General features: G+C 40.5%; 1 protein-coding gene and 1 pseudogene across 2 annotated transcripts; both read left to right on the forward strand.

The window, feature by feature from the left end:
• Nucleotides 1–4,705: 4,705 nt before the first annotated feature.
• Nucleotides 4,706–19,156, forward strand: LOC148123326 (uncharacterized). Its single transcript, XM_087906180.1, has 6 exons — nt 4,706–4,837; nt 16,323–16,449; nt 16,649–16,709; nt 17,703–17,879; nt 17,955–18,133; nt 18,383–19,156. Exons 1-6 carry the CDS (start codon nt 4,811–4,813, stop codon nt 19,099–19,101), a joined length of 1,290 nt encoding a protein of 429 aa, XP_087762306.1. The 5' UTR covers nt 4,706–4,810; the 3' UTR covers nt 19,102–19,156.
• Nucleotides 5,555–8,164, forward strand: LOC148123327 (E3 ubiquitin-protein ligase RMND5A pseudogene; annotated as a pseudogene). Its single transcript, XR_015737854.1, has 2 exons — nt 5,555–6,753; nt 7,848–8,164. The product of XR_015737854.1 is annotated as an E3 ubiquitin-protein ligase RMND5A pseudogene (transcript).
• Nucleotides 19,157–23,294: the final 4,138 nt, after the last annotated feature.

Genomic DNA, 23,294 nt, shown 5'->3' on the forward strand with positions numbered 1-23,294 from the left:
CCTAGAAGGCCCTTCTGCTTCTATTCATTCTTGAGAAATCAGCTTTTAAAAATAGCAAAGCAGGCTCAGCATTGGGGTGCATGTCTTTAATCCCAGTACTTAGGAGGCAGAGCCAGGAGGATCTCTGTGTGGTCAAAGGCAGCTTAGTCTAGCTAGAGAGTTCCAGGACAGTCAGGACTACACAGTAACATTCTCTAGCTAGCCTTAGTAACACCACTCCAGTTTGAGTTGAAAAACCCTTCCCTCTATTCCTAATATCCTCTATTTTTAAATCTGTAGCCACACGTTTATTTAACTGACTTCCTCACAAAGCTGTAAGCTCTTTAGGAACTACCACATTATATCCTGTTCGAACGATTGGTACCTAATACAGAGTTAAGTGTGTGGAAACATTAAACATAAAGTTTAATAAGAGAGTAAATGTAGGAATGAATTAAATCTATGTATGAAATGCATAAAATTTTTAATCTGTTATTTATAACAAATAAGATATATTTTTGTTTTATGCATCTGAATGTTCTGCCTGCATGTGTGTATGTGCAGTGTGTGCATGCCTGGTGTCCTTGGATCCTCAGGAGAGTTTTGAGTCCCCTTGGTGCAGGGAACCAAATAAAGATGCTCTGCAAGAAGAGTAAGTGCTCTTAATCGCTGAGTCAAATCTCCAGGTTCTGGTTTTCAATCGCATCAATATGTTTTGCAAATCAGTAATGTCAACAGCATCTGGCCAGAAAGGAGACACAGTTTCTGTCTTTGCATCCTAAGAGATGTTTACAACAGAGGAGAAGAGCTCAGTTAAACAGCAAACCCCAGGGCACTAGCCTGGGAGCTGCAGTGCTGAGAAAAGACTCAGTCACAGGACGTCAGGGTGGATGTCTCTTCTTAGCAGAGCCAAGGGGATGAAATTTTTCAACAGAAACTAAAAACTAGACTCAGAAAAGACAGAGGGTTTTTTAAGAAGACATAAATTTCTCCTGGCAATAGGAAAACCTAAGCAGAAGATATGAGTGGATTCTAGGTCCTGCTGTGAGGGTCAGACCCTCAGAACCCTATCTGCTCCCAACAGGCTTGGCCGGTGGACATTTTACAGCAGTCCCATGGCTCCAGGCAATGATGTTTGTTTGTTTAAATTTTTAGATTTGTTATATATGTATGTATATTTTGCCTGCATGCGTGAATTTGTACCACATGTGTACCTGGTGCTCAGAAGTCAGAAGAGGGCTTTTGATCCACTAGAACAAGAGTTGTGGGTGGTTGTGAGACACATACAATGCTGGGAATCAAACCCTGGTCCTCTGCAAGAACTGTCAATGTTCTTTACCATGCATAAAAGGATATTAGTAAGCAGAATGAAATATTTTTCCTCTTTTGGTTGTGGGGGATTGGGAATTGAACTGAGGGCCTTTCTCAACAGCCCCAGTCACACTCAATGGCCCCTGCTTATGGGGATGGGAAGCCCTTCCCTCTGTGCTCTAGGTCTTCGGATGGAAAACCTCCTTCAGCCAATGGCCTTTGAGAGGCTATGCCAGCTTAGGTGTGGCCATGGGTACCAAAAATATCTGCCTCCTGGCTTGTTCTCTCTTTCTCTTCTTCTTTCACCTGAATTCTGGGTTCAGTTCCTGTTCCTGATTAATACAGAGGCCTGGGATCTGTGAGTTCCCCCTAAATAAAGAACCCCTTATTATACCCCCATTCAGAGCTAGTGTGGGATTTCTTTATTTGCATTGCCCTTTATCTGGGGCATTCCCCTTCAGTCTTCTTTGCTTCAGCTACCACTGAACTGTGGCTTGACCTGTAACAACACTACCCAAACACTGCTCTAATTTTAAGACTCTGAAATTTCTCTTGCTTCCTGAAACTCACCTATTTTGTTTTATTTTTCTTTTTAGGGGTGCTTTTTATTTTCCTTGAAACAAGCAACATCTTACCTTTCTAGAGCATATTACCTTAGCTTTATCTTCATCAGACAGTTCTATGGGTAGGGAACCTCTTCTTCTCTTCCTTCTTCATCATCTCCTCGGCCTTCTCTTTCAACATTAGCAATGGAGCCCAGAGCCTTTAACACTTTAGGCAAGTGCCTTAACACTGAGCTATATTCCACCTAAGGTATCTTAATAGTTTTCACAAGGGACACGTTGGAATGATCGATGGGCTGGAAATGAAGCTTAGGTGATAGAGTGCTTACCTAGTACATAGAATCCCTAAATCCATTCCCAGCATCGAACATGTGTGTTTACTTACAAACAATCTCTCTCCCTCTCTTCCTCTCTCTCTCTCTCTCTCTCTCTCTCTCTCTCTCTCTCTCTCTGTCACACACACACACACACACACACACAAGCTGGAGACTTTTCTCTGTCCCACCTGGTCCCACTAAACCAGTTTTATTTTCCTGTTCACCAGTTCCCTCAGCTTCTGATAAAATAATCACTCAGAGAGTTAATATTAATTATAATTGTTTTGCGTATGGCTCAGGCTTCTTAGTGACTAAATATACATATAAATTAACCAATTTCTAATAATCTATGTATCGTGGCTTTGTGGCATTACCTGTTCTCTAGTACATCTTATTGTGCCAGCAACTGCTGGCATCTTCCTGACTACCCCTTCTTTCTTCCTCTATCTCTGTTTGGATTTCCCACCTAGCTACATTCTGCCCTGCCATAGGCCAATGAAGCTTCTTTATTAACAAATATAAAAAAACATATTCACAGCATACAGAGGGGCTATTCCATAGCAACATGCAAACACCACAGTTGAGTTCATGTACACACACACACACACACACACACACACACAAAGAAACCACATATGAGTTCACCTACATAAACACACACACACACACACACACAAAGACAGACACCACAGATGAGTTAACCTACACACACACACGAATAAGGTGTTCCTTACACCTATCCTTGCTGAAAAAATAGCCACTTTGCCCCCTTTCCTTAAAGTTTTTTGTATTTATGTTTCTGTCTTTTGTATCTGCAATAATTGTGGCATTGGTACAGTTATCTTTTAGATCAAACATCAAGAGTGACAGGTCACATAGGCTCTAAAGCAGCATTCTTTCACTGTGTCATTTACATGATTTTCAGCTAAGACCTTGTTGTTGTAAATTTAAAAAGTGTCTCAAAAGGAGAACTTACATGATGAACATGCCAGAGGCATTTCTTTACATTATTTTATAATTTGTATGTTTCTACATGACTTTGAAGTGAGAATGTCCTTCTTTTACACTGTCATCATGTTCAGAAATGGATTTGTTAACTGAGCCTGCTTAGGAATAGACAGAACTCTACATAAATGTGTAGAGACCCCCTCAGTAAAATCCACATGCTTCCTTTGTTTTGGAAAAGCATTGTTTTGGAAAGAATTCCCATACTGTCCCTACCTCATGCAGATAACAATTTTTCTCATTTCTTCTGTCTTGACTGTTGTGATGGCTAATCGTGGAATTCAAATTGACTACATCTGGAATTATCTACATCTGGTAAACCCAATGAGTATACCGATGAAGGATTTTTCTAAAGGTTTTGAAATTAAAGACCTGTCTTTACTCTGCATCATTTGAGAGAGTGGGCATGGCTTGTCTCTTAAAGAGACAGATCATTACAGTGAGGGGGGTCTCTGAGGTTCAGGACCCCTGATTGGCTGACATTTGTCTTGGGGGTGTCCTGGTGATGTGCTGGTAGGTGTTTCTATTTACAATGCTTGGAATGCTAGGAATTTCCTTTGAATGGTCTACTCTTGGGTAGGGGGTTGGTTATCTCATCCTGCCAGGCATTGTCTCAGGGTAATCTATTGAGATTCCAGACTCCATTTAAATTTATTGATGGCCAGAGTCCCAGGTGATAATGGGTGAAAGGAAAGAACTTCCTTAGGATGACCTCCCCAGACTTAGTTTTCATGACTGGCTCCAACAGGGTGAGGGTCTCTCAATAAAAAATACCTCCTTTTGTTTCTTTAAATCTCCCTTTAGTTGTTAATATTCTGGGCATCCTTCCACCTGTGGGACAGGGATATACTATATTGCAGTGTCAAGGAGAAGACTGGGAAGTGCCTGTGGAGAGCAGGAAGATAGCAGGGTCTGCTATTGGAGTCAGGGGAACATGCTATGGAAACATATCTCTGCTAATCTAGAAAAGGTCTTTGGGATGAAAGTCAGTGTCAGGAACCATCGAGCTGTGTCTTTAATTTTTCATTTCTTAAATTTTTAATTAATTAATTAATTAATTTCCTGTTTTTCGAGACAGGATTTCTCTGTAGCTTTGGAGCCTTTCCTGGAACGAGCTCTTGCAGATTTCTTTTCTTTCTTTTTTCTTTCCTAATTTTTAAAATTTATTTTTAGTTTTTCGAGACAGGGTTTCTCTGCACCTTTGGAGCCTGTCCTGGAACTAGCTCTTGTAGATCAAGAGATCTATTTATCTCTCTATTATCTTTTGAGACAGGATTTCTGTATAGCTTTGGAGCCTATTCTGTGATAGGCTCTTGCAGTGCTCTTGCAGACTAGGCTGGTCTAAATATCAAAGAGATTCCCCTACCTCTGCTTTCCATGTGCTGGGATTAAAGGCATCTACTACCACCATCACCACCCAGCTAAGTTATGCCTTTAAGTACAGTATAACGCTATGGGAGGTGCTCTTGTCGCTCAGGCCTCTCTAGCCAATCAGACCCTCCAGGTGAACTGCCAGTCAGAAGTTGTGCAGGATTCTTCCAGCGGTGGCAGCCATTTTCAAGTTTGACTTTGAAGATAAAGCAGCAGTGAGGTCCTCTGTGCTCTGCTGTGAGTGCAGGAAGCTGAGCAAGGAGCATGGGCAAGTTGGAAAACCACGATGTGGTGAGTTTGGGGCTATTCTCAGACCGGGAGAAGCGGCTAGTTGAGCCATGGGAGACAGTGTGCTGCATCCTCCTCTGGCCAGGTGGGAACCGGTGACCAGATGCAGAGTTCATTCTGTTTCTGCCTGGTCCTGCTGGTCCTGCCTGCCCCAGTAGGGTCTGCGTGAACATGCATGATTCTGCATGTTCTTTGAAATTCCCGAGCTGGCTGGCAGTGGCTGAGTAACTTGACTGTGCTTCCCGTGCCTGTTCAGAGATTTGGGAATGGGACTGTGCTTTGAAATACCATTGCTGGCTCCTGAGGGAGGCTCGCTCCCCGCTCCCGGGCCACGACTCTTGGTGCCGACCAGGAGAACCAGGTCATTGGCCGGTTCCCGTGAAAACAAAAGCAATTGGCAGCACTGCTGGGGGGCAGCGAAACACAGCGAGACAGGGTGCCAGCGAAACACAGCGAGACAGGGTGCCCCAGGGCGGGACTCAGCGCCTGGTGGGACAGGCGAGAGAGCGCGAGCGGTGGGCCCGGGGCGCCACGGGGCTGGCGGGCACGGGCTACACAAGGGGCTCCCCTGGCGCCCCGGCTGGCGTGCCTGCCTTACCTTAGCCTCCCACGCCGACCGCCGCTTTGGGGGATGAGGAGCAGGACTCGGCCTCGGTGGGGCCCGGGCCGAATCGCTGCGGACCACCGAGCGCCGGGGAGCCAGGCGCCGCGGTCTCTGGCATGGATCAGTGCTTGATGGTGGAGCGCGAATTGGAGAAGGTGTTGCACAAGTTCTCAGGCTATGGGCAGCTGTGCGAGCGTGGCCTGGAGGAGCTCATCGACTACACCGGCGGCCTCAAGCACGAGATCCTGCAGAGCCACGGTCAAGATGCTGAATTATCAGGTACACTGTCACTTGTTTTGACAACGTGCTGCCAAAGAATAAAGGACACTGTTCAAAAGTTGGCCTCTGATCACAAAGACATCCATAGCAGTGTTTCTCGAGTTGGAAAAGCCATTGATAAGAATTTTGACTCTGACATTAGCAGTGTGGGAATAGATGGCTGCTGGCAGGCAGATAGCCAGCGACTTCTCAACGAGGTGATGGTGGAACACTTCTTCCGACAAGGAATGCTGGATGTAGCTGAGGAGCTCTGCCAGGAATCTGGACGGTCTGTGGACCCAAGTCCAAAAGAACCATTTGTGGAGTTAAGTCGAATATTAGAAGCATTAAAAGTCAGAGTTCTGAGACCTGCTCTCGAGTGGGCAGTATTCAACCGAGAAATGCTCATAGCCCAGAACAGCTCCTTGGAATTTAAGCTACACCGACTGTACTTTATTAGCTTGTTAATGGGTGGGGCTACAAATCAGCAGGAAACCTTACAGTGTGCAAAAAATTTCCAGCCATTCGCTCAGAATCATCAAAAAGACATTCAGGTATTGATGGGAAGCCTCGTGTACCCAAGACAAGGGATTGAGAATTCACCATGTGTTCACCTACTTGATGCAAATCAGTGGGCTGACATCTGTGACATCTTTACACGGGATGCTTGTGCCCTCCTGGGGCTCTCTGTGGAGTCTTCTCTCAGTGTCAGTTTCTCAGCAGGTTGTGTGGCACTGCCTGCACTAATTAACATCAAAGCTGTGACTGAGCAGAGACAGCATGTTGGAGTTTGGAACCAGAAAGACGAATCACCTATTGAAGTGGACCTTGGTAAAAAGTGCTGGTATCACGCCCTGTTTGTCTGCCCCATTCTTCGTCAGCAAACAACAGATAACAATCCACCCATGAAATTGGTTTGTGGCCATATTATATCAAGAGATGCCCTGAATAAAATGTTTAATGGTAGCAAATTAAAATGTCCATATTGCCCAATGGAACAAAGTCCAGGAGATGCCAAACAGATATTTTTCTGAAGAAATGAGTTTGTTTGCAATTTGTAAGTGAAACTGAATTATGAGTACATTCAAGACGAGCGATCCATTGACTGCAGCTATCCAAGGACTGCCGGGTTTATGAGCTGTGCTCCAGAAGCTACTGACACGCTAGTGTGCACGAGGGCATGCTCCAGATGGTGTGTCATAGGGCTTTTATCACTCTTGGTCTCCGTTTCTGATCAAGTAAACACACCAGCAGTTGCCATTCAGTGCAGGTTTTGTATTTACTATATGGTGATTTTGTTACTTAAAAGCAGAAACAGAAGTTGACCTTCCTGACTTGTGTTTAATATTCCTGATTTTACTTCTGTCATTTTCTTGATAATTGTAAGCTTGAGCGTGTTTGTGGGAGAACTTTTTTTTCTTGTTATATATACACATAATTAAATGAAACTTCATAGGAGTTTGACAAATTGAATTGTGGTTATACAACGAATTTGCTTTTTTGTTTTGTCTTTCTTTTTGCCTTAAGGAAGAAAGCTGTGATGAATTCCAGATTTGTGTTGCTTTTTGATGTTTTTCTCTGCTCCAGCTGTTGCTTCAAAGTCGGCAATCTTGCATTTGAGTTCTATCTGTAGCCCAGCAGGCTTCCTTTTTAAAATCCCATCATGAATTTAGCCGGCAGATGTGAGAATGAAAGGGATGTTACTGGTTCTTTGCTTTTATTACCAAGAGGTGCTTTTTAAAAAGTATATTTAATAAATGGAATTCTGTAGTAAGGATTTTACTAAGTTGATACATGCTGTCTCGGTCTTAGTACCCTGTCCTTTGAAATCTGCCTTCAAGTCTTGGCTGGGTATCACATTAGTTGTTCCTCACAGACACACAGTGTTGTGCATGTGGCTATAAATATGTGCACTGGCATCAAACATTGTGTATGTAGAAGGGAAAAAGCATGTTCCAGTTCTAAATGCAGTTGCCAGATTCATCACTTCAGGTCACTACGGATAGACACTAGCACCTTCTGTGCTGTGGCCACGTTGTTCTGTGTTGGATTAGATATTGTTCACGCCTCTATCCTGCAGCGTCTTCTTGAGTTGACTGTGGACCTGTATAGTAATCAAATGTCTACAGATAATGTCTTTTCTTTTGTGAGGTGTCTTCATTTAATGCACTCCCCACAAAGAGCCTTGCGGAAGAGTTATTCTCCGTATGAAGAATTACATGGCAAAGACTTCTGTGGACGTAATTCTGACTTAAACCCCTGAAATACTTCACCTTGAGAAGAGTGCTGTGTGAAAGTCACCAAATAATCTACAACTTTGTTTCATCTGACATAGATCTGAACATCAACATAGGAGTACTTTCATGAGAAAATGAGGAAGTTGTAAACACAGAAGCAAAGAGAAACGTGACTCTTCCTGTTTTAAACTACAGATGGACTCGGTTTAAGGGAATGGGGATAACAGCTTTGGGGCTAAGTTAGTTAGAAATTGCTGGCATTCACAGTGGTGTGCTAACCTGGGTGGTTTACTGGAATGTTTACCTGGGAGAGCTGGCATTTGCTTGTGAAGGGAATGAATAATACTCAGAAAAGCCCTGTGGAATGACCATATGGTCAGTTTCATGTTGATGGCTCCTGTGTGCTGTGTTGGTTGGCCAGGATCATGATTGGCCCAGTTCAGAGTGCACACTTTGTTCACATGACTGCTTCATTGTGCGATGCTCTGTAGGGTCCCCATATCCCATGAAGCAGTGAAAGGGGAGCAGAGATGCCTCTGAACTGCAGGAGAAAAGGCATAGTGCCAGGCAGTATCCTGTTGAGGGTGTAAACTTGTTTACTATAGATGAGTTTTCCTTTGAATTAAATTCTAGAATGTCAGGCTTTTTTTTTTAAATAACTGTTATTCCTAAGTCAAATTTAGTTTTTAGGGTTTTTTCCCCTCATAACTTATTCTTACCTTCCAATTTCAAACATCTATATGACATTTAGGCTTCACATAAAGTTTGTGTGATACAGACATGTTCTTGAGGCTGGTGGCAAATCCTTTTTGGAAGCAAGACCCTTCAACTAGTTGGCTCAGGCCATTTTAAGGACATAGGCTCTGCCTGGTCCTGGTGCTGTGAGTCACATTGACAGTTTTCTTGTGAAGCTCATGAAACTTTAAAGAATGAGTTTAGCAAGTGTTTGGTCTTACAGCTTCCTCAGTAAGGTCTTATAGTCCCAGTGGTCAACGGCCAAGAATAGAAACTTGATCTGACGTTTTACCATGAAAATTAGGTTCTAGGCTCTTCTTTACCTGTGTGAACTTTTAATCTGTGAGAGACTGACTGCAGCAGAAGTGGATTTGAAGAAGCCAGACCTTGACCAAAGATGCTGAAGTAGAGTTTTAGGACCTTTCTACTGTAGAACCTCCTTCACAGTGGTGTAAGACCATGCCATCCCTGATGCCATGCTCATGCTAGCATGCAGGAGGATGCCATCTGTCTCTTTCAGCCTCTTATTAGAGGAGGTTATGCTAGAGGCAACGATTGCCAGTCACATGGCTAACAGGCATTGAAAACAGCCATAGCTTCTTTGAGAGTCATTTCCTTTCCCAGTAGTGGACCAAGGCCACCATTGGACTCTGCTGAACCAAAAAAATTGTACTAGCAAATGTTTAAATTCTGGTGTAGCCAGACCTTCTCTGCAATGGTTGAAGTTGCCATTTCCTCTTCTCCTTTAAGTGATCATCACAGATGCCATTTCTGTTCAGAGATGATTATAGATACTTTTAATACATAAATGAACGGGTATTGGTGCCTCTTTATTTTTAAAAAATTGAAGAAAAAGAGCCACCTCATATTCAGAGAGTATGTGTTTTGTGATTGTGTGAACATTTAATTGAAACTAAGAATGGAAGTAAATTTTTTGTTTTACTTTTTCCACAGCAGCTAATGTGTAGGGAGACATTAATCCCACACCAAGTCCTGTAGGGATGGGGATCCACAAGTCATCCTCTCCAATAGCCAGTCCCACAGACTGCAGCTCAGATTCCTTATTTTTATGCTGTGTATTGTTTCTACCTCAGAGATGGCAGCCTTTAGGACAGTGACAAAAGCCAAGAGCTCTTGGATTATCTGCACAATTCCAGCTGCTGGTAGACTAAACAAGCCCTCTGGTTTCCCAGCCCAACCTCTCATTAGGTAGACTGACAACAATGCTGTTCATCTCTTTAGTCCGCCGACTCAAGTTATCTTCAGGGAAGGTATGGAGATGTGGCTTGTCAGGTTCATCTCTAGGATGTGTATGGTGAAGACAAACAAAATACGTTTCACCATTGAATTGTCTGTTCATTATCTTACAATAGAGTACTGTGGTCTTGGGGAACACAGAGAGGGAATATGTAACAAGGATCACATACAAAGCTTGGTGTTTCATAAGCTTGTAGCTGACAGGTTATATGTGGTACTGCAGTGTTCACCATAAGCAGGTACAAGCTTCACTGATTTTCCATTCTGAATTACAGTTGAGTAGATATCGAAAACAGAGTGGCAAATGTGTTTTAGTAGTAGATGAGGCAGTTAGTTTTAGGGCAAATTTTCCACTGTTGATTTTACTTCAAGGTGTAGTAAGAGAAATTTTTTAAGGCATTTTTAAGCTGTAGCAGGCATATGCTTCATTTATTTCCAAAGAGGAAAAAGCAGCTAGACTCATAGCATGTGCTTCGCTCCGTGGTACGGGTGGATCCCTACACTTTCAAGTAGCCAACTTAAGTTACTCCCAGCTAGGCAGGTGTGGGCTTCTGTAGGATTTAGTGCCTGAATATTTCTTTTGGGAAGGGGCTGGAGTGGATGTCTTGGGATGGGAGGGAAACAGAAGGACACAGGAGTGCGAATGAGTGTGCATGTGTGCAGATTCCCCATCACCTTGAAAGCTAGCAAGCAACCCGTTGGCCATTTCATTCATGACCACAGCGTGCATGTACTTCACCATGTTTTCTAACCCACACTAAGAACTCATCAGATGATCTTGCTGAGATGGATCAGGATTGTATTTCTTTGGCTTACCCCATGCTCCTGGGTTCTATAGTGTTTCTATAATTATGAATAGTGTTGCACTGTAATCTATCATATAGAGCTATAAGTATGGAAATTTTTGATCAGTTTTTTAAGAGAAATATCCTGTTTGCAAAGTCACAATAAAGTTGCGTCTTCTAGATTATAGGCAATAAAGGTAACAATAAACCTTACTTAAATCATACAAAAAAAAAGAAATACCGTTGCTGCACTGCGGGCTCCGTTAGTGCTTGCACTGTTGCAATGGAACACAGATTTACCAAAGTCACATTGCCCTGGTCTGTCTAGTATCTCCCAGGACTTCTGCACCTTTAACATTTAATATTTAGGTTTAGGATCAATCTGGAGTTAATTCTGTGGCACTTGTAAACAGTATTGCCTGTATAGAGTAGCACTCCACTGCTAATCTGTGATGTAGAGGACTAGAATTGATAGTATAAGGAATTACCAGTTCTTGGGAAACATTAAGTCACAAAGGAAAATTTAGGTAAGGAAGAACTGCATCCCAAATACCCCAAAGGTAATGGGATTCTAACATTGCCTGTGAGAGATTAGTATGATAAAACATAAAAGTTTGCCCCCCAGGATTAACCAGCCACTTTCCCATAACAAAAGAGATAAGCCTGATTTACGACCTGCACAAATGCCCATTCCACCATTAAAGAACTGGCTTCTAAATGCTGCTCAAGGGGCCATTACAGGGTCACAATCAAAATTAAGTCCTGTTTTGTGATGAAGGTATATTAATTCTACAATTAATTTCCAGTATTTTTGAAAAGTGATTTTGAGTCAAGGTCTCCTTTTTTGACTACAGTGTGCTTGAACCCTCTCTGTAGCCCCACAAGGCATTGTCCTTCTTCTCTTGACTAAACACTGTAAACCTTGGATTGCATGTCTGCAGCACCACACAGTTCTAAAATTGTTTTGGAGTCACACAGTGGATGACTATCCATTGCAGAGCAGGAAACTGTCCACTGCAGAACAGGGAAAGGATTTGTGTGTGGATCATGGCTTCTCCCTTCAGACTAGAGAGGGAGAACATTGTTCTGTGTCCACTGCAGGGGGAAACAGACTAGATAATAGCTAGGTCACAGTTGAAGACAGTGAGTTGCAGGGATCTCCAATACAAAGAAGGACTGCTGGGGCATGGTGAGTGACTTTCTTTGTAATTTCCCTGCTTGTATTAATTCCTTCCATGTGAATGAAGACAGACAGAGTTGGTGGGTGTACAGTTTAGGGAGGATAGCTTGAACTACTAAGTATTCAGTTTCCCATTAGAGAACTCTCTTGTGCAGATATGTACAATCTTAGTTGACATAGTTAAGTCAGCTGAAAGGTTTGAGAAACAGGCAATTGACTGTAACACTGTCATATTACATCACTCAGTAGCTCACAGTTTACAGGGAACAAAGTCATACAGTCTCTTATTAATGGCATTCTGCCAAAGAGGGAAGGGCTACTCTATTTCAAATTTAGTATAGATGTGTTCTCTTTTTTTTTTTCATTTTAAAGCACCAATTATTGGTATCATTTTTAACATTCATTTTCTTTAAATGCATTACTGCTATATTTTTCAATGTTTCCTAGTTTAAGGATTTCATTCCATTTTTTCTTAAGTGCTGTTTATATCAGTTTAGAGTAGGGTTTCTTAATCTTGGTGGTCACAACTCCCTTTGGGGGTAGATGACTCTATCACAGGACTGGCATAAGACCATCAGAAAGCACAAATGTTTATATTATAATTCATAACAATAGCAAAAATATAGTTTTAAAGGAGTGAAAATCATTTTATACTGGGGTTCAACATATCAGGAGGAACTGTTTTAAAGGATCACAACATTAGGAAGATTGAGAATAGCTGGTGTATATCAATGTCTCCTGCAACTTAGGCTTCCCTCACAGTATGCAATTGAGAATGGCTTTGAACACCTAATCCTGCCTCTGCTACCCAGTGCTGGAAAGATAGTCCTACAACTTCTTCCAAGCTGGACCTTGACTGCTCTGTGAGAAGGAGAAATAGATTAGTGAAAGAGTATCCTCCAAACTCTCCATATTTTATTGTGAATTTATAAGTGAAGTAGGACTGATGTAAGAATTTAGTTCACTGACCAACTGTAAAGCAAGCATAGTCACAAAAGAGAAAGGGATGGGCAAGGAAGAGGGTGAAGGTTTTCTGCTGTGACAGTAGTTGACATTAGCAATGAGTAGTGACAACCACAGAGCATGCCTTCAAGAATCGGTATAAAAGTTGAACTTATTATAAAACCTAATTGCTATAAGTTACAGTAGTTCAAGCAAACTAGAAGAACTGGATAAAATTTTGTGGTCCTACCTAACATGACTGTATACCCTGAGAGAAATGATGGGAGTTGTACTTGGTGTGCTCTCTCACTATGTCTCCATTTCTCTACTTTGGAGTGTGAATGGTATTCTGTACCATTGTGTGTTGAAAAGATGTAACTTGTTTTCTGATTTTTACGAGATGTTACTTGCTGTGGGACAATGATCTTGTACCTTGTGAAGATTTCTTACTTGTTTTGGTTTAATAACATGCTGATTGACCAATAACCAGTCAGGAAGGATTCATGGAGTTATCAGTACAGGAAACTCTGGTAAGAAGAAAGGCTCAGTCTGCAGTTATCACCCAGTTTCAGAGGAAACATGATGAGCATGCCTCACTGATAAAAGGTACCAAACCATGTGCTTAACACAGTTAAGAATTATGTACTAATGTAAGATGTAAGAATTAGTTACTAAGAAGCCTGAGCTAATAGGGCAACCACTTTAGAATTAATGTAGACCTCTGTGTGTTTCTTTGAGACTGAATGACTGTGGGACAAGTCACTGTCAAGTGATCATCTTGAGCATCACAAGAGACTTTGAACATTTGAACAGTGTAGGGGCTATTGTGGACCATGAGTGACTAAATAAATTTTCCTCACAAATAACCAGGAACCTATAGTGACGCAGGACAGAATGTAATTTATTGAATGAAAAAACCTCCCATTTAAGAGCAGTATATGGGAATATGGGCAACGTTCTCTCCAAACTGCTTCCTGCTTTTTATTTGGCAAAGTCATTTTTTGGGGCTGGTCACATTGACCTTTTGGGCAGTCTTGATTCATCAAACCACATTATTCTGGAAGGATTCCACAGGTTCTCATCCTCTGTGGACACAAAGGAACAACCTCTTTTCCAAAGCAACCAATTCTTAGATCCAAATTCTGAGGACATGATACCTTTAAAGCATATATGTTGGTTACTTAGTTCCTTTACAGTCAAAAATTGAAAGAAAACACAATAATATACATAATCCAGACACTGTATATAGTCCATCTTTATGTGGTTTATTTGTTTTTATTCTATTACTTTTTAATATTTATTTTATTCTATTTACTCTTTAATTTATGACTGTCTGTATTCTGTCTCTTTAAAGACTTCATTTCACTTATTTAAACCATTTACTTCTTTTTATGACTCTCTATATTTTTTCCCTTCTCTCTCCCAAAGTTATGTACAATTTTTAAACATGCTGTGTCTCATTTAGAGGTCTTTTATGTGTGAATCTGTCCTATTGTGTATCTGTAATTCTTTAGTGTTCATGAGTGCTTCCTAATATGCTAAGGACTTCTTATGAACATAGGCTGTGCCATTGGTAGAGCAAATATGGCCTTCCAGCTTGCTCCACCCACTCCAACATATCAGGGGCATGTTTGCTTCCTCTGAGAGCCATGTACATTGCCCCATTTTCAGGCATATAGAAAGTCTAAGTTGCCATTAGCAATCTGCTCAGAGACCCCATACCTGGTCCTCCAGAAAGAGTCAGAGTTTATGCTGGCAGCATGGTTCAGAATTCCGGCATTTCAAAATGGCGCAGCTTTTTGATTTTTGATTTTGATTATGATGTCTAACTTTAAATCAGGAAAACCTCTCTTAAAGGAGCCACAGCATGTCATCATTCAGCAAAGCCCATCTGGGGAAATAAATGCAACTAAACTTCATTTTTACTGTCTAGAATTCCTTTCCAAGCTCTCTAAGATCTCTCCAGTCCTATAGCTCTGCTATAGGTCCAAAGTAGTTTCTTTATTAACCCATGATAATCACAGCATACAGAATGGAATCCCACAATATGAGTTTCTATAGCCTCAACCCATTTCCTGTTCTTTGTGCCTACTGTTTTGTGGTTGAATCTAATCTGTCAGCTTTCTTCTTTTGCTGTCATAACTTCCCCACCATCATGTACTCTATCACTAAATCATATAAGATTCAGTAGAATTAACTGTTATTTGGTGTTAAGGTGGTTGGGTAGCATACTGTTTTCAATTTTGTTTGTTTATCTTTGAAGACTAGGTTTGTCTGATTAGCCCTATCTGTCCTGAAAGTAGGTCTACATACCAGGCTGTCTTCAAACTCAGAGATCCTCTGACTCTGACTTTCAAGTGCTGGGATTAACGGTAGGCCAGCGTTCCTGGCTTTTTTGTTTTTATATTGCTGTATGATGTTTTTGCTCCTATCAAACATATGCTGTTGTACTGAGCTTCACCCATATCTTGAATTTTAAAATTTTACAGAGTGTATGATTATGTTTCCCAGGATGGCATGTATTCATGACATTAACACTTCCTGTGCCTTCTTAGTTATTGGATTTCAGGTGCATAACCTTCTTCCTGCCTGTTTTTGTTTGTTTTGAATTTTTATTTTAAAAAGAGTATTTGACCTGTATGCATGGATATGCACCATGTGAGTACCTGGTTCTTATATTGATAAAAAAATGGTACTTGAATCTCTGAACTCGGAATAATGGACATTTATGATCCCCATTAGCCCAGCTATATGCAAGATCAGAAGGACTCTGTATTGTTGAACCATTTTTCTTCTCTTTGTTTATTATTTGTTATTAGCGTATTAATTGCTATTGTTGTCATTTGTCCATTTGTAACTTTTTAAACACACAGTACCTTTTAGTAAGATCTTATTTATGTTGCAGTTTCAATTGGGACACTTCAGGCATAACTCTTTGTTGAAGTTTCATCCAAAATCTATGAGTTACTTCTATCTGTTATGTTTTTTGATTAATTTTTTCATGTGATACAAGTTTTTAATAGGTATTTCAGGATTTCCTAGAAGTTATTGCATGGACTAGGCTTGTATTCAACTCAGAGGCAGATAGAGATCTATTTGTCTCTGCCTTCTGAGTTCAAAGATTAGAGGCGTGATTCAATATATCCAGCTTTTTGCATCTTATTTTTAATTTTTGTAGTTAGGAATTAATCATTCATACAATTTCTATTATCTGTACTCTATACTGTTGATCTGTTTACATATCTTTCATTGTTGGTTAGTAGGCATTTCTCTTGCGAGGTGATATCCCATTGAAAGGGTTCAGAAATGAGAGAGGTGAACCTCCTATTCAGTTTGCTTGTAAAGTGACTTGGGGACTAAATTGTGATGCCTATGTCATGCAATAAGTAAAGAGGGCACCAGAATTATATGATTTTATGTCAAAGAAGTATATATTTACAGTGCTGTCAAATTCATGCTTTCTGTTGTTCACTTGTATGGGATATTTTAGAATGCAGTGACCTATGATGACGTGCATGTCAACTTCACTTTGGAAGAATGGGCTTTGCTGGATCCTTCCCAGAAGAATCTCTACAAAGATGTGATGGAAGAGACCTACAGGAATCTCACTAGTATAAGTAAGACTGAATTATCTTTCATGTTTCAAATACAGGGACAACTCTTCATTGGTTAATGATGGTCTTTTGTGATATGATTGAGAAAGAAGAATGGGGTAAATAAATCAGGCATGGTTGTAAGGTATGCTTTAAATAGTAACTAAATATTTTACAATTTTTAATCTATAACATACATTTTTTTCTGGCACTATATTTTTAGGATACAGTTGGGAAGACCATAATATTGAAGAAGATTTTCAAAGTTCTAGAAGACATGAAAGGTAATTTTCATGTATAACCTGATAGAAATGTACCTCTGAAGAATTTGTAATGTATCCTATATGTTTGAAAGAAAAGCAATAGTGTCAATAATAAAGTGCATCAATGTTTATTGAATTCTCATAAAATCATATACCTTAATATCAGATAGGTGAACTGCACTTGCAAGTCGTTCTTTTAAGAAAGAAGTCAAGGAAGCAATGTCTTAACCTATGTTACCATTTGAAACAAAATATAATGAAAGCTATAGTGTAAACTTGCCAATCCATTTATTTCATATTATTCACAGTATAAAAGATTTACATGTTGAAAAGGTGATAAGTATATCTCTAAAACTCTCTATTATACTAAAAGTCTATAGAAAGTGTGGTTTAACCCATATACTTGTTAAGTTTTATAAGGGGACATATAGAAGATATGTAGCAGTCCCCATGCTGAGTATACTTGTTGAAGTTGATGTACAAGTATACAAGTAATTGGTTTTCTACTCTCATTGTTAATATATCAATAAGCTCACATTTCAGAAAAGCACCATGAGGTCTAGGACTGTGTAAATACTTTGGGTTGTCCTAGTTCACTTAGCAAATATAGTATCACTCACTATATAGGAAACTTTATGATTGCAAAGAGTGGGAAAGCTCTGAGTTTTTCAGTTCTCTTCAAATACATGATAATTCTCTTAAAGAAAAAAAAAGATTCTGTAAATGTGAACCATGTAATAAAGGCTGGTATCAGTTATCTTCAAATTACAAAAGCAAGCCTTAATGAAGAGTAAAAAAAAAGGTTGTAAACATGGTGATAAAACCCTAACAGATAATTCCTCTTTAAAATAGGACTAAATTGTAAAGTTAATTTATACAGATAAAAAATTCAACAATGTATTGAACGTAGTAATGCTTTCACATGTACCATTATCATCCTAGGCATGAAACAAGTCACACTAGAGAGAAAACTTCTGCGTATACTCAATGTGTTAAAGCCTTTGCACGTGACAGGCATCTTCAAGGGCATGAAAAAACACATACTACATTGAAACCCTATGAAGAAAATGAGTGTGGTAAAGCCTTTTCACATCACAATCATCTTCAAATGCATAAAAGAGCATACACTGGAGAGAAATCCTATGAATGTAATCAATGTTGTAAAAGCTTTCCATGTCATGACTGTCAAAGGCATAAAAGAACACTTACTGGAGAGAAGCCTTATGAATGTAATTACTGTGGTAAGGCCTTTGCTTGTCAGAGTAGTCTCCAAAAACATAAAAGAACCCATACTGGAGAGAAGCCCTATGAATGTAGTCGGTGTGGTAAAGCCTTTGCACAACAAAGTCATCTCCAAAGACATAAAAGAACACATACTGGAGAGAAGCCCTATGAATGTAGTCGGTGTGGTAAAGCCTTTGCACAACACAGTAATCTCCAAAGACATAAAAGAACACATCCTGGAGAGAAGTCCTATGAATATAATCAATGTTGTAAAAGCTTTCCATGTCATGACTGTCAAAGGCATAAAAGAACACATACTGGAGAGAAGCCCTATGAATGTAATCACTGTGGTAAGGCCTTTGTACTTCACAGGAGTCTCCAAAGACATAAAAGAAGCCATACTTTAGAGAAACTTTATGACTGTAGTCAATGTGGTAAAACCTATACAGGTCACAGTAATCTCCAAAGACATAAAAGAACCCATACTGGAGAGAAACCCTATGAATGTAATCAGTGTGGGAAAGCCTTTGCACATCACAGTCATCTAAAAGATCATGAAAGAATCCATAGTGGAGAGAAGCCCTATGTATGTACTCACTGTACTAAAGCCTTTGCTCATCACAGTTATCTAAAAGTTCATGAAAGAATCCATACTGGAGAGAAGCCCTATGAATGTAATCACTGTGATAAAGCCTTTGCATGCCACAGGAATCTACGAAGACATAAAAAAAGCCACACTGGAGAGAAACCCTATGAATGTATTCAGTGTGGTAAAGCCTATTCACAATACAGTAATCTTCAAGTTCATGAAAGAAGCCATACTGGAGAAAAGCCCTATGAATGTAGGCAGTGTGGTAAAGCCTTTGCACGTCACAGTCTTCTACAAATTCATGAAAGAACACATACTGGAGAGAAGCCCTATGAATGTAGTCGGTGTGGTAAAGCCTTTACACAACACAGTCATCTCCAAATACATAAAAGAACACATACTGGAGAGAAACCCTATGAATGTAATCAGTGTGGTAAAGCCTTTGCTTGTCCCAGTAATTTCCAAAAACATAAAAGAGCCCATCCTGGAGAGAAACCCAATGAGTGTAATCAGTGTGGTAGAGCCGTTGCACAATACAGTCATCTACAAACTCATGAAAGTATCCACACTGGAGAAAAACAAAGCCTTTTTATTTCATAGGAGTCTCCAAAGGCATAAAAGAACCCATACTGGAAAGTATCCCTATGAATGTAATCAATGTAGTAAAACCTTTGTATGTCACAGTCATCTCTGAACACATAAAAAACAAATACTAGAGAGAAACGTTATGACTGTTATTAGTGTGATTAATGCTTTGTTTATCAGAGTCATCTTCAAAGACATGAACTAACACATGCTGGAGAGACACCCTATGAATGTAACGAGTATGGCAAAGCCTTTGCATGTCACAGTCATCTATGTATTCATGAAATAAGCCACACTGGAGTGAAACCCTGTGAGTGTAATCAGTGTGGTAAGGCCTTTTCACTTCATAGACTATTCAAATGCATGAAATATCACACACTGGAGATAAATTCAGTGAATGTAATGATAAGTGTGGTAAAGCTTTTAGATGTTTGAATAAATCAAAATTATGAGAAATATCATACTGCAGAGAAACCCTGTGAATGTATTCAGTGTGATGAAGTTTTGTACTTTATATAGGAGTAAATCTTCTTGTATGCAACAATCTGTTAAAATCTTTGCATATTACATTAGACATTTGCTTCCTGAAAAAGATACTGAGGACTTCTTATTAGAAAGTATTTGGTAAGATGTTTAACCAAAAGATTTATAATCAGCAACACAGTGATTTGAGATTCCCCTCTGTTTGCTGTGAATGTGATTTGTTACCATTCTTTAATAACGCAGCTGCTTTGTGTCTATAACCTTGCAGAATTGAGCAAGGCAGGTATTCAAAGCAGAGACAGAGGAGAAAAGAAAGTGGAGTCAGATTCCATGTTGTGATGAAGGAAAAAGATGCCCTGGAACCTTACTGGAAAATCACAAGTCTTGTGGTAAAATACAAAATTATAGGAACAGGTTAATTTCAGATGTCAGACTTAGTTATTACGATTTTTGAGATAGCAGGTCCCTGGTGGCGTACACCTTTAATCTCTGCACTTGGGTGGCACAGGAAGGTGGATGTCTGTTATTTCAAGGCCAGCCTGGTCTACATGAGCTAGTTCCAGGACAGGTACCAAAGCCAAAGAGATACCCTGTCTCAAATCCAACCCCCCAAAAAAGAATTCTGAGCTAAAAGGACAAGGAGTGTTTTAATTAATATTGTTTCTGATTGATCATTTCAGGTCTGGGCAGCCAGGAATGAACAAGAATCCTCTGCCTATAAATTTGGCAGTGTTAACAATCTTTTCAAGCATTACATCCTTTTTATATGGTTTGTACTTACAAGCTCATGGTTAAAATGAATTTGTGAGTTTACAAAGCCCTCTGTATAGGGTAAATGGGCCAGCCAAATAAACATATCCTGACTGTGAAACTAGCACCAGTGAAATACATAATTTTGACTCTGAAACTGGGGCCAAAGAAATATATCCTGACTCCAAAACCAAGACAGAGGAACACACTTTGTTCCTGAATCCAGAGACAATGAAAGAAACACCTGGCCCTGAAACCAGACTCAAAAGGTTAAAAGGGGCTAGTGAAAGAACACACTTTGACTCTGAAACAAGAGAAAAAGAAACACATGCTATGCTAGACCAACTGAGTACAACACCTGCTAATCCCAAAGCTCGAGATCTACCAACCCCAGAGCATGAAATCCATTTAATCTCTGCTTTGTTCTAGATCAGAGATTAACATCTAACCAATTCCCATCCTGAGAATCTCCCTGAGAAAACTCTGCCCCTAAGAAATCCTATATAAGTTCTGTACCTTTTCAGGTGGCATCTGCCCATTTCTGTCCTAGCAGAGGCAGCCCCATTCTTGGATTCTTTCCTTCCAAATAAATTTCTTGAATGAGTTTTGGGTAAAGATCTTTCACTGGAGTTATAAGAAACTTTGTAGTGCATTGGAACAGAGAAGCTTTGATTACCTCTGCTGGTAAACTCTCTTAAAGGAGCAGAGGAGACGTAGCTACTCTTCACCAGAGACGGCCACATTTCAGCAGTAGTTTCCCATTAACTCCAGGAAAGCAGAGAAGTAACAATTTGGGCTGAAGCTGAGAAAACAATTGACATCTCTATTAGGAAACTCCCTAGTGAGGTGGAACAGAGAAGTATTGGAAACCTCTGCAAGGAAACTCCCTTAGGGAAGTGGAGCAGAACAGCAATGAACACGTCTGCTTTGAAGCTCTCTTAGCAGAATGAAACAGGGCCCATCAGTGATGGCTTTCATGGAGAGGAGCAGAATTGCTACATCCTGCAGGATGAACCTCTCCCACTGGACCACAGCCTCAACTTCAATAGTCAGCCGCAACTTCAATAGTCAGTATATATCAGGGACCATCTTTGACAAGTATACCACTTACCAGGGTAGGCACATGAGGAATAGAAAAATAAGAAAGAGGATGAAGACACATATGAAAATATTAAAACAGAAGTATTGGACAGTACTGGAAGGGAGTTGCAGTGAATACTTTCTTTAAGTCTGACTGCAGTTAATTTTCTATATACTTTTATACCCTGATACAACAGGGGGAAGAAGACAATAGACTTCTTTAATGTGATGCATAGGACAATTAAAACAGTTACTTGCTTAAATTCTTTGAGTCACCAAGTCCGTGATTGTTGAGAAAAACATTCTGTTATTCAGGCAGTGAATCGATCCTAGACTAAGTATCCTAAAGGCAGTCATTCCCTAGGTGAAACCTCTTAATACAAATGGAGAAGTATGTTTGAATTCTCTCACTTTCTTCAAGGGCCTGCTGTTTTGGAGGATAGCTGGACTCTTGTGGAATCATATTGCCCTGAGTGTTATTGATTGTGTTTTTAAACTGGCATCAAAGAATCTGCGATTATTATGATTAGCCATATAAATGCTGATTTATGGGTTTGACTTTGTTTGGTGGGTGTTTCTTCCCCTGGTTTTTTGTTTTCTTTATGGATTTTTGGAATGTATGATGCCTGTATGTTGCCTGTTAGAAAATTTTTATTGGAACTGATAGCTGTAGCCACTAGGGATTTTAGGTAAAATGGTTTTCTAGATATTTGTAGCTTACTCTTAGTAATAAAGGTAGACCAGGGTCTGAAGGCATTCACAGGAGGAAGAAGAGCAGAGCCAACAATGGTCTGCTTATTTTACCTCCTTTGAATGGAGGGAGGCAGTGAAAAAAGAACAACCCAGAAGTTCTGCTATAGCAGTGGGTATGGGACTTGAGGGATAGATCTAAGGAACAAAGGAAAGGGAAAATTTACAGGCAGCCTTCCTGCTTTCTTGGCAGGAGTGACCTGTGGCTTATTAGGGATGCTTCTTAGTTGTAGGCTCATATAAAGCCACAAATTGAGAAGGGCAGTTTAGGAGGGGAAGGTCTGCAATACCTACAGACATCCGCAGAGAGAAAAGGAAGACTGAAGCACATTATCTGCTGCATAGGTAGGGATGAGACTAGGAAACTGATTTGGAGGAGAGGAAGGAGTCTGAAGGTCTTCAGTTAGCTTATCTGTTTCCCTTGCCTGTTCAGCTAGTATGTTTGCAGGGAATGTCTGCTGGTGTTTGGGGTGGGATGATGGTATGAGTTGGAGGAGAAGATCTTTGTGATGTACTGGGGATGGGACCAGAGAGGAAAGGGAGACAGCAGCAGGTTCCCTGCTAAAGAGCTGGCATAAGAGTTTGGGGTTTGTATCTGGAGAACACAAGGAGAGGAGTGGACACAATATCTGCCCACTTGTTGCCCTGGCAGGAGCAGTTCTTGGATGAGCAAAGAGTGTCTGCTGGTGTTTGGGTCCAGGCAAAACAACAAGTTAGGGGAGAGAGGTTAGAAGGGGAAGATATGTGGGATCCACAGGAAATAGGAGCAGGGAGTACAGGAGAGGTAGCCACAGGTGGTGTTCTGTAGAACTTGGATGGGACTGGGGGACTGGACCTGGGGAAACAGAGGGAGAAGAGAACAAAGATCTATAGCCTACCTGGTTTGTTGTCAAGCATGGTCTGTGCTTGAACATTTTATGTGAACTTGGGAACAGTCTGTACTTTGTGGGTGCTTGTTACACATGGAAGTCAGAAGAAGGCATCAGATCCTCTGGAACTGAAGGTCGATCTGTGTGGTCTTCCACTGGGTGCTGAGAATCAAACCCAAGTCCTCTCTTCAGCAGCAAGTGTTCATAAGCACTAAGTCATTTCTCCAGCCCCTCTGCCCCATTTGTGAAGAAGGGTCTTGAAGTATAACTCTAGTA

The sequence above is a fragment of the Myodes glareolus genome, chromosome 1 (genome assembly GCF_982192425.1).
Source record: "Myodes glareolus chromosome 1, mMyoGla1.1, whole genome shotgun sequence".
NCBI classification, from domain to species: domain Eukaryota; kingdom Metazoa; phylum Chordata; class Mammalia; order Rodentia; family Cricetidae; genus Myodes; species Myodes glareolus.

What these genes read in the sequence shown, in the direction of transcription:
- LOC148123326 (XM_087906180.1), top strand. Translation starts at nt 4,811, where the DNA reads ATGGGCAAGTTGGAAAACCACGATGTG. An exon ending in AGTTCTAGAAGACATGAAAG is followed by an intron (nt 16,710 to 17,702) that starts GTAATTTTCATG and finishes TGCACGTGACAG; the next exon opens with GCATCTTCAAGGGCATGAAA. An exon ending in ACACAGTAATCTCCAAAGAC is followed by an intron (nt 18,134 to 18,382) that starts ATAAAAGAACAC and finishes ATCTCCAAAGAC; the next exon opens with ATAAAAGAACCCATACTGGA.